At 41.2% G+C, this 11,080-nt stretch overlaps 1 protein-coding gene across 3 annotated transcripts; it reads right to left on the reverse strand.

The window, feature by feature from the left end:
* Positions 1-930: 930 nt before the first annotated feature.
* On the reverse strand, positions 931-10,470 carry prkaa2 (protein kinase, AMP-activated, alpha 2 catalytic subunit). 3 transcript variants are annotated; one of them, XM_084548580.1, is made up of 11 exons: positions 10,329-10,470; positions 8,793-9,015; positions 7,486-7,627; positions 6,316-6,409; positions 5,053-5,197; positions 4,073-4,160; positions 3,371-3,595; positions 2,884-3,046; positions 2,142-2,480; positions 1,919-2,045; positions 931-1,199 (listed from the first exon to the last, which is right to left on the reverse strand). In XM_084548580.1, the coding sequence occupies exons 2-11, from the start codon at positions 8,890-8,892 to the stop codon at positions 949-951; spliced, it is 1,674 nt and encodes a 557-aa protein (XP_084404706.1). In that variant the 5' UTR covers positions 8,893-9,015; positions 10,329-10,470; the 3' UTR covers positions 931-948. The 3 variants fall into 3 exon arrangements, with proteins under 3 accessions (XP_084404706.1, XP_084404707.1, XP_084404708.1); XM_084548581.1 differs by having other exon boundaries at positions 10,348-10,453; XM_084548582.1 differs by lacking the exons at positions 6,316-6,409; positions 8,793-9,015; positions 10,329-10,470 and having other exon boundaries at positions 7,486-8,732.
* Positions 10,471-11,080: the final 610 nt, after the last annotated feature.

Below are 11,080 nucleotides of genomic sequence, written 5' to 3' on the forward strand. Positions count from 1 at the left end.
AAACTCATGTGAGACGGTGTGCATCTCAATATCACGGAGAGTGTCATCATCCTACCATCCTGCTGTCTCTCAAGGCTCATTAATCATCTACAATCTATTCGAAATCAAGTTAAAATTCTTTGTTGATGCTTAAATAATAAAAACTACAGTGCCTAAAAAAAACTATATCCCAAAAATAAATATGGATTTGATATCTAAATAATAATAATAATAATCTTTATGATGTATAAAGTCTGTTATTTGGTATGTCTTTGTTTCCACAACGTAATGTGATTGTAATATAAATATAATACATGGATAACAAAAGCTTCTTTACAAACCATATAATATAAAACCTGAAATAGAATCTTACATGTAGAAATGATCCCTCAGACACAGATTTAATGGTAGTTTTAACAACCGTGGCCTGATCAAAATGTAAGACAAGATGCAAAACTGACCTCTGATCAGTGTCTAGGGCAACTCAGCAGGATGTCCTGCCATTAAGTGGTGTGGTGTGCGGCAGATTGTAAAAATGAAGGTACCGTATTTGTGGGAGGAGTGACAGTGAACTTGACCTTTGCTGACTCCGACAAGACTGCGAACTGTGGCCTCTCACTTTGCTGACCTTCTCTAGTTCACAGGTTTCTGTCCCAGGATCCGTTTCACAAGCTGTGGTCCTGATGTTTAAACACCAAGACTCAATTACCGTGTCAAAACAAGAAAAAAGCGATTAATACCTTTTTTTTTTTCCCTCTTTCTGTCTCCTTAATCTGAGGTGAACACCACACAGGCATTGCTTTTCACATTCCCACTCACCCTTCCAGTCCAATACAACTGGAAGAAATGGAGAGGAGACAGAAAGAGGAAGTCTCTCCAAACATCTGCATTCCCTACATCCCAGATCTGCAATTAGCTTAAATATCCTACAGATATCCAGGTTACAGTAAGGTTAAGGGTTGGCAGGTCTCAGCGTGCCAATGTGGTGATCAGACTGGCACACATTTCAAAGAAGTCCATGGTGTGTGATCCCTGGCGCGGGGTGAGTAAAGGGGAGCTACCGGACAAGGACCCTGGGAGAGAGGAGCTGAGCTGGGGCAGATCAATCGCCGGGCTGGCCGAGTCGATGCTGAGCCTGGGTCTATGGAGACCGGCTGTGGAGCCTGACCTCTGAGGAGTGGAGGAACCCGATTTAAAGCCCACTGCATCGATGATGTCATCTAAAAAGCAGAAGCATCATGGATTATGTAGCTCATGAAGTAATATGTTTATATTGACAAGTAATTATATGACTACTATATAAGATTTCCCACCTGCACTAATGTTGATTTTCGTTGGACAAATTTGAGTAAAATCTATTTGGAATAGCTTAAACATCTCAGTGGATCAGATAATTATAGACATGTCACGCCAATCAGTGCTATTTAAAAGTGTATGCATGATAGGGCTTCATTTGATTGTTTAAATACTGTGTTTCCTTAAGAGGTGCTCTGTGGTCTGTACAATCTGAGATGTATTTAACTATCTCTGAAAAGTAAATATACCTGTTAACTAACTAATCTTCTTTAAGATATATAAATGCTGTTATTGGAAATCATTTTTTGTAACTGACAAAACTGATATCATCAAACCTAATACAGAATTTTACTCCTCCCTCCCTAGTCTGTTACCTCAGACACAGATTTAATCTAACTCTAAAGTCTTCAACAAACTGCTCCAATTATAGCGTAAGTGACCTTTCCTGGTTTTAGAAAAAGGAGACAAATAGAATTTCCAACTACATTTGCAGCTTTTCACAAGCACAAAGGAAGAAACACTGACTGAGTGTCTCTGAAATTAAAACAAATGGAAACAATGTTTATCGTAGTACTGGATTTGCATCAATGTACTGTACGTATAAATTACAAATGACTGATGTTCTGTTTTTTCTGTCACTGACCATCAATGCTCTTGAAGTCAAGGAGGTAGGATCTGTTGTCCACCTGGTAAAGCTGCAGGCTCATTTTCACCAAGTTGCCCGTCACTGGATTCTTCCTCCGCACTCGCAGATGGTATGGGTTCACCACCTACGACACCAGATAACAGAAACCCTAGTTTGTACACAGAACTACAGTATGCATATTCTGTACATGTGTGAATATATATCAGACGTATACCATTACCTTCCAGTCAAAACTGAGTTGTTTCATAGCTCTGTAAACCTCAGCCATGATATCATAGGGCCTGCTCTGACTTCTGATACCCAGGTGCCACTTGGCTTTCTTCACTGCCAGTGGTTTGGGTCGGGTGGTGTTGAGAGCATCTAGAGGACAACGTGACTTGGGGCTGTCGGCCAAGAGGGGAGGCATCCTCTCTGGGTGAGGTTTGACCCCGGGGGGCAGCGGCATTCCCTCCTCTATGAAGGAGCCCTGCGGAGGACTGGACGCCAAGTAGAATTCGCTGGCCTGGGTCATGATGCGGCGGTTATCTATGATGAGGTGATAGGCGACTGCTAACTGATCCTGGATAGACAGAGGAAGGGCAGAAAGTAGAGTGAGACTAAGGAGATAATTCATTAAAACCAACAGACCTACAGACTACAGAAATCTGTTGGACAGATTGGTTTTATAGATACCAACACACAAATGCTTATTTCAATCAGCAATCACATGTCATGGAATGATTACACTGATTGATGTCGATCACACTCAATCTAACATACAGCTTTATTTTGTTTTTACTATAACTATAAACTATAAGAGCTATGAGGAGGACCCTTATAATTAATCAAATACAATACTGTTTGGCCTCAGAAGTGTCCATGCAGATATTTAAAAAAAATGACATCATAATCTTGTTCAGTACAGGTTTACTACACAGTTTATTAAACACATTAAGCTCTCATTTATTCTAATAAGCATGTACCTGTGGATCTCCACTGTAGAGGCTGGACATAACCTCAGAATCAGTGCATTCAAACTTCTCACACACTTCTCTGACAGCCTCTTCATCCAGGACGGTGGAGTCGTATGATGGGTCCTCCGGAAACAAGTAGCCTGGCAGGTCCTGCTTAAACCATTCATGTTCCCTAACAGAACACAGACTCATCAGTAAACTCACAACACGTCAACCCAAATCTAATGACTTTATCAGTCACAAAAGGTGACAATATGCCACTTTTAAACTCAAATGAAGTCCTACTATTGATAAATGCAGTAGCCTGTTTGTGTAATGATAGTCAAAATGATTTGGTAAACACACCACAGTATTTTAGCTCCACCACTACCTCAGTCTTGATGAAGACAAGATGCAAAACTGGCCTATTATATTATGACAAAGCAGTGTCAATTATATAAGAAGATAACACGGCAAATAAAGGAGGCCTCTTGACTGAACAGAGCGGGGTCGGCACCTGATGTCTTTGATGGTGGCTCTCTTCAGAGGATCCACCTGCAGCATGAGCATGAGCAGCGAGGCAACAGAGCGGGTCAAGTACTCTGGGATGTAGAAGACACCTCCTCTGATCTTCTTAAACAGCGTGGGGACGTGCTCATCATCAAAGGGCAGCGTGCCACACAGCAGGGCGTACAGGATCACTCCACAGCTCCAGATGTCAACCTCAGGACCAGCGTACAGCCTGACAGCGAGACGAGCAGACATGACAGGTAATAAAAAAATAAAAAAAAACAACGAGTAAACATGTCAACTCATTTGTGTCATTTAACAGTTATATAGCTGTGATATAAGGCCATAGAACAATTTTATTTTGGTTTGTGATGGGTAAAGTGAAATCAAAGGCGCCCTAGAGATTGCTCTAGCAGTTCACAAAAAAAAAAACACAATGATTTATGTGCAGCTGGAGGTACATGCATATGCAAACAGAGCAAATACCACAACATAAGACAATGACGATTAAAGAATTATACCAAAAGCACAGGTAATTGTAATTAGAGCCGAATGATCAGTTGATTAAGTGCCTAGGCGATCATCACAAAAACAATCAACAGCTATTTTGACAATTATTCAATCATTTCATGTCTTTACAGTTGGTTGGGCGTTTAAAAGAACTCAAACCAGTTAATCTGCAGATTACACATGCTGTAAAGACACACACCTTCCTGAGATGACCTCTGGAGCTGCATAGTTGGGTGAGCCACAGCTCGTTCGTAAGAACTCCCCATCTGACATCATGTTCGACAATCCTGTTGGCCAATCACAAGGAAGTAAACGTCAACACTCTCCTGTCCTTACTCTGACATTAACAGATACTAAAGAAAGACCTCTATGATCACATTATCGCTATATTGGTCCTTTGCTACACAAAGGTTAAACTGAACACGGCCCAGCAGGAAGGGAGGAGTTATACACAGTGGACACTGTTGAGATCTTTATCCTCCTTTACCCAGCAAGACTCTAAGCTCCAAACACAAAGCTTGCCTAATTGGATGAGCCTCTCCCACAGCCTGCCAAGGCCCCTGCCAAACGCTAAACACCAGACACTCTATGATATGCTGACCTTCCCTTTATCTTTTATGTCTGTTCCCTTAACACTCCCTCTTTCTGCTCACCAGTGTCTTTTTGCTTTCAACCAAAACACTTCTCCTGCTGTACACCCCTGCCACACCCCCCCTCGATTCCTTCCCTATCAGATGACACCGGGCCTCGAGGCTTCCTGCCAGACTTGATATGAGACCTTGCCGTTGCTAAGGGACGTCTCTCCACCCCACACACCCTGCTGGGCACAAGGGCTCTCATGTGTTTTTGAAAGAATTTCTCTCTTTCATGGTCGTATTGCATCAGGCATTTTGTCTTCGGCAAGAACAATTAATACCCCAACCGATAAGGAACAGATATTCATTCCCATTTAACGAAAGTTTATAAGGGCAGATGGATGACTTCATTCTTTTCTATAAGTGAATACTTAAGAGTATAAAACTACAGCTGCTTTGCTTCAATAAAACAGTTAATTAAACATTCAACTTGCAAATTGCTGTGTTATACATTCTCTCATCTGAAATACAAAAACAGTTCTTCTGCCAAGCCTATTCTTCTGTCCCTCCCACTAACTTTAACTGTTTTCTTCTGGTACATTACCAAAGTCAGCAATCTTGGCATTTTTGCTGGCGTCCAGCAGGACATTCTCGGGTTTGAGGTCTCTGTGGACCACCATGTGCCTGTGACAGTAGTCTACGGCTGAGATGATCTGTTGGAAAAGACGGCGAGCTTCTGTGTCCTCCACCTGAAAGACACAATATGAAGAGACATGACTGGATTATAGTTTGACTGGCATTTCTCTGGTGTAGAAACTGTACAGCTCCATGGCGGAGATGGGCAAGTACATGTATGTATAAAGACTATAAACAAGAACTAAAAGAAGAACTAAATATCTTTGTCATTTAATATACGCAAATATGACTCTAAGTGATCAAATTAAGACATTAAGACATTTACAGTAGCATGAGTTGATTTCTAGCAAACATTACATATTATCATTATTATATTATAGCAGTTACATATCAATGAAAGAAAAAATAACAATTTTAATGTTAATTTCAGTCTTGTTTGTACTTGTCATCAATTACTCCAGTGTGTTGACCAGCTAGTTAGACCAGCTTTTTCACTAAAAACAGCTGCCTGCTAAAGCTTGCATTATAGCTATGAGAGTGATAAGAGGGAATCATAACTGTAGAGTTGTGGACCATAGCACCAGAATAGTAACTGGAATGACACAAATATAACAATGACACACAGAAAATTATCTGAGCGCTCATCATAAGACTGTTAATTTAAAACTATGGACAACTGTAGCTTTACAGGTAATATTGTTGCATCATCATGACTTCAAAATATGAAAAGAACAATCTTACATCAACCAGTGGTGAAGCAATTAGTGGACGTGTATGAGAACGTTGGTGTCAAACACGTTTAACTATAAAGGACTTCACTTCAAACAGAATCACTTTGAAGCTGAGCTTTCAAAACCCTAAAAGAAATAACATCCATTTAAATAGTTTGCAAATATAAAGTGATGATTTTTGACAACGCCACAAAGAGTAAATGTACTCAGCTAATTGTAGCAGTGGGGCTACATAAAGTAACATAAAAGTCAAGGAAAATGAACATAAGATTTGTGCTTGATTTATTATAAATGTTTAATTGGGGACTTACATAAGGTTGTACAGTATATTTGCACTCTGACACAACTGTTTGGCAACTGTCTAAATCACTTTTTTACCCAATTAGATCTGAGATTTGTGAGCTAACCTGACACCGGATGATTTGAATAATCTCTAATGATTCAGTAACCACTGTACCCTGTGTTAACCTAACAGTGAGCTAATAAATCAAACGTCTTACCCGGCCATTTTTGCAGATGTAGTCAAACAGCTCACCTCCTGACACATACTCCATGACCATGAAGAAATCAGTAGGTGTACTTATTACCTGATACCTAAAGCAGAATCACACAATTGTATTATCTCATTGTCTCATATCTGAACCTTTAATCCCAATGAATTTACATTAACACATGCACAGCATAACTAAACGGGAACAAATGTGAGATGCTGCTATGATTTAAAGCTGCTGAGTTTAGGCATTCCTTTCATAAAGGTCAGGTATATTTTTAACTGCAGGCCCAATCTGATGAATAGTTGTTTGTGGGAGATTCTGTACTTCATCACAGTCTGTCCTATTCTTGTCTAGTGGGGTGTACCACAACACGGCCGGAACGGTGGGAAATAAACATAAACTTTATGCTTTTCCTTTTCTGTGTAACACACGCAGAAAATGTCTCAAGAATCTTAACAATTAATACTATTTTGGGCAGGCTTTAGGGAGTATACGTTGCTAAGATCTGCACAAATGTCTCCTATTGCCTGTTCATGAGCACAAGCAGACAGTGTTTCTAAAATATATGTGCGTTCATGTGTCTGTCTTTACGAATGCATATGTCTCTGACAGTGTTCCACAGTCCTCCGGCTAATGACCCGAGAGCTCACATATCTGCCATTGCACAGAGTGTCACAGAGGACTAACCCTAACCCTGACCTAAAAATAACACACAGATTGTTGAGAGAGACAGAGAGACATGGACGGACAACGAGACAGAGGCCAGACAAACTGAAGGAAAGAGAAGGAATGACAAAAAGGAATGAAAAACCCAAGACGAGCCAAGACACCTGGATGAGGATTTAGTCATGTGGGAATTACAGAAACTTATATCACCCTAAATGGAGATTTGTGCTAATCAGAGCAGATTTCTTTATCTAGCTCCAAGCCTGTGTGAGCTATGTTTGAGTTTTCTACCTCCTGGGAGCCTTGTGAGCATGCTCAGTACAGTGCAGCTGTAGTAAACAAACAGGAACAGGCAAAGCATGCCACTACACACATGGAACACGGCAAAGCAAAAAGCCCACATTACAACAGCCAATAAAAAAAGAGAGCTCAGTTCTCTCTCAGTGTGTGTGTGTGTGTGTGTGTGTGTGGAGCCTGTGACAGAAGGGTGTGCCGTGTTTCGCTACTTACAGCTTGATGATGTGTGGGTGTCTGAACAGTTTGAGATTCTGTATCTCACGCTTGATCTTCCCAACAACATCGAGACTGCGGATCCTTTGTCTGTTCAGGATCTTTACAGCCACTTTATGGCCTGTCAGCTGATGCTCGCCAACTAGAAACAACAGAAGACAGGCGTGAAGGAGATACAGATGATAAAGAAACACATACAAGCTTATATATTCAGGCTGCTAGGCATGGACTAATGGGATAAGATATGATTTGGAGACCTGTTGAATTCTAGGCTTCCACATATTGTGTTTTTAGTCAGTTTTTGTCTCTTGTGTAGCCTTTATTTTCTGGCCATGCCTTTGTTTATGGAGTAAGAACTTTCCGCCTGCCTGAGGCTCTGCAACGACACTGTTATTGCAGCTGGCAAACCAACAACAATTATGAGCATTTAATACAAAGAACAGGTCCAACGTTACCCTGAAACCATTTACTGCACTAAGACTGTGCATATACACAGTCAGTGCCTGAAACTAACATTATTAATAGTGATATTTGTTTTTTCTTTTAGTCAATTTAAACCATATGGATGAATTTGCACAGTTTGCACTAGTTGTTAATATGTACTCATAAAGAATGTGTTTATAAATGTAGTCATGCTTTGAGGAGGGTTGAACTAATACATCCCTCAAACTGCGCACACAAGAAACAGGCGGGGTGAGTTAAAGCTCACAAGGTCACGCTGAGAGCCCGAAAACTAGCTAAGAAAACTGAAATAATAGCCTGTGATACTGCTCTCCGGTGAAGTTCTCAGCCCGTGTATGATCTTGAGGACTTAGCAGGCACTTCACAAGCTACCACCGGCTAGCAACCGGCTAATACGGCTAAAACAAACATTAATGTCAGTTAACAGTATCTGGCTCGCGCGGTGGGTTCCGGTCAAACTGCACGCTTCAAACGTCCTTTACCGTAAGACAGGTTAAAGAAACCTACCACAAAAATTAAGTCCACACTGTTTTATCGTTAAATAGGCATTATGTGAGCATGCTTGTGCATCTCTATTGTCCTCCAGGTAAATATACACCTGCCATAGCTGATAGTAGCTACGGAGAGGGGCTTCGGTGAAAGAATTTGACTTTGAAGCGGCCGTATTCTCAGAGCGCAGCTACGCTTTAAATCCCGCCTGCAGCAGCCGTTGAACAGGCCAGCTACGCAAACTGCTCACTGGCCGCCGGCAACTTCAACGCAGGGGTTGGGGGGGGGGGGCACATTAACTAGTCCAACTGACAGCCACAAACGTACGCACTGAGCAGAACAAAACATGACTTAACTCTTTACTTTCCCGAATGTCCCCACTCCGAGCGTGTCGCCGAGGATGTAATGGCCGATCTTTACCCTGCCTTCGTGTTTCTGTTGTTGCCGCTCTGCCATCTTCTCCGTTACCGACGGCTGAGCTCGCTCTCTCGGTGCGCGGTGGGTGCGCTGCCTGCCTGCCTGCGGGGCGCACGGAGGGGCGGGGCACTCCACTTCTTCTCCACTGTGCGAAAGCGACGACTTGAGCCCGTTAAACGAAAAAAAAATTGAATGTTAAGTGAAGGCTGCAGCACAAGAAACAGGGTTGCTTTTCTGGAGGCCAGATGGCATCTGTGGCATCCGTACAGGGAGATGCCCTCTGCCATCACCAGGTGTTATGTCGAGCTTCGTCACCCCGGTTAAATATCTGCTCTGATAGAATAAATAGACTACTTACGACAGGTCTTCTACCTCCATATAAAAAAATACGGCCCCTGTGCTGCACATATTAAACCAATGGATATTTATTCGGATCTGTAAAGGCTTCTGTAACATAGATGAGATGTAAGCTCTTGATCTGTTTCATCCATAAATATTTTACCTCTCCTTGTCAATTTTTTTGATTTTTGATTTTTCTCGTGGGCGTTAATTATAGTCATGCCTGCACTCTGTTTTTATTATTACTGTATTTAAACGCCAGCAGTGTTTATATTGTATTTTATTGTATTTATATAAGGAAATTTTAATGACAGATCGGAGAATGGTTGAACCTTGCTTTTGGTTTTGCATAGAAGTCAAAGCCAGGCAGTGGGGAAAATAAAACCCTATTCCGTCAATCTTTGTGCGGTGTAAAGGACATTTTTATTTATTCTCATTTCACTTCCGATGGACTGGTGATAACAAAATGTGTGAAAAACTTAAAGGACGATGAGTTGTAAAAAATGACAGCGGTGAGATGTTCATGTTTGACCACTAGATGACAGTGTGTGTTTGCTTCATCCAGTAACGACTGTTGGATCAGCTTTTGGCTGAGGCGTAATCAAACAGGAAAACACCTCTTCTTAACCCTCGTTCAACAACTGTTCATATTTAATGCCTTCACAGTATGGTTTTCAATTTCAATTTTGACCCAGACCAATAATTCCCTCATTGTGAAATTTCCCAGTTTGGGATTAATAAGGCATATATCTATCTATCTATCTATCTATCTATCTATCTATCTAGTAAGTGTCTGTATCCAAATTTTAAACTACATATCTATTTAGAATGGCTAAATAGCCTATGTCTCGTCATCGTCTGTTTAGAGTTTTACAACACTCATTTGGAGAACATATCTACTGTTACACATTATCACATCCTGTTTTACATAAGTCATTAAAACATGAAAGCCGAAATATTTAAATATTTTGTACTGAATTTTGCATGCAGTTTGCATGCAAAAATAGCATGATCATTCTGGACCTATTTGAATTAATAATATAACCATGGTTAATCATTGCAGCCATTATCGCCGTCCTTTTCTGCTATGCCATAAAAAATCATAATTAATTATCAATATTAATTCAAACACTTACATCTAACACAAACCCTTACATAAGAAAGTCATCTTCACCAGGGGGACTGTAATCAGAGTTTGCTTCCACGTTGTCTCCCTGCTCTGCTCTGACACATCCTGCTCCAAATCACTATCAACCTCCTCATCTTGGAAGAACAGATCAAGGGTCTGCTGCACGCTAAATCTTGCTGCCACGTCAGTCACTGGAAATGCAAAAGAAAGAAGAAAAGATTAAAACGTCTGTATACGTGCATTTCTCCAGGTATCTATTACTCACTTTTCCAAGACAACATATAAATAAATAAAAATTTAAAACTGGAGTAATGACTTTCAGACCTACATGTGCATCGGAAAAATACTTAAAAAGTTGCACTGTTGAGGTTTTCTGATTAATTACAACAATTAAACATTTCTTTGCCTTTTACGATTTTAATTTGAATAGTTCGGGATTTTGCCAAACACATCAATAATACACCGTGAGCTGGAAAATAAGAACTAATTGCAGTGCTTATTGTGTGCGTGCAAGGAAAGCTATTACCCCCATCTCCAGTAACACAAGCCTGAAGCGCTCGGGGCCGCTTCCACAGTGGAGCGCCTGTCGTGATGTGCGTGGCCGCCGGGGGCGCTGCTTCCCCGTCGAGCTCCACTCCGCCTGGTGGTGTGTCCAGTTAGAAAGTTTTCCATGGCAGAGATGGAGGCGATTACCCACCGCTAGCGGAGGGAAGAGGAGGGCCGAGCCTCGAAGCTGCAGGGGGAACTTGAAGAGAGCAG

This window comes from Chelon labrosus (assembly GCF_963514085.1).
Source record: "Chelon labrosus genome assembly, chromosome: 7".
Taxonomy (NCBI): Eukaryota; Metazoa; Chordata; class Actinopteri; order Mugiliformes; family Mugilidae; genus Chelon; species Chelon labrosus.

Excerpts from the sequence above, each read along its gene's own strand:
- prkaa2 (XM_084548580.1), bottom strand. The coding sequence starts at position 8,892 with ATGGCAGAGCGGCAACAACAGAAACACGAAGGCAGGGTAAAGATCGGC. Across the intron at positions 3,047-3,370 it reads GCCACCATCAAAGACATCAG|GGAACATGAATGGTTTAAGC; the intron begins GTGCCGACCCCG and ends GTGTTCTGTTAG. Across the intron at positions 2,481-2,883 it reads TCTACAGTGGAGATCCACAG|GATCAGTTAGCAGTCGCCTA; the intron begins GTACATGCTTAT and ends CTGTCTATCCAG.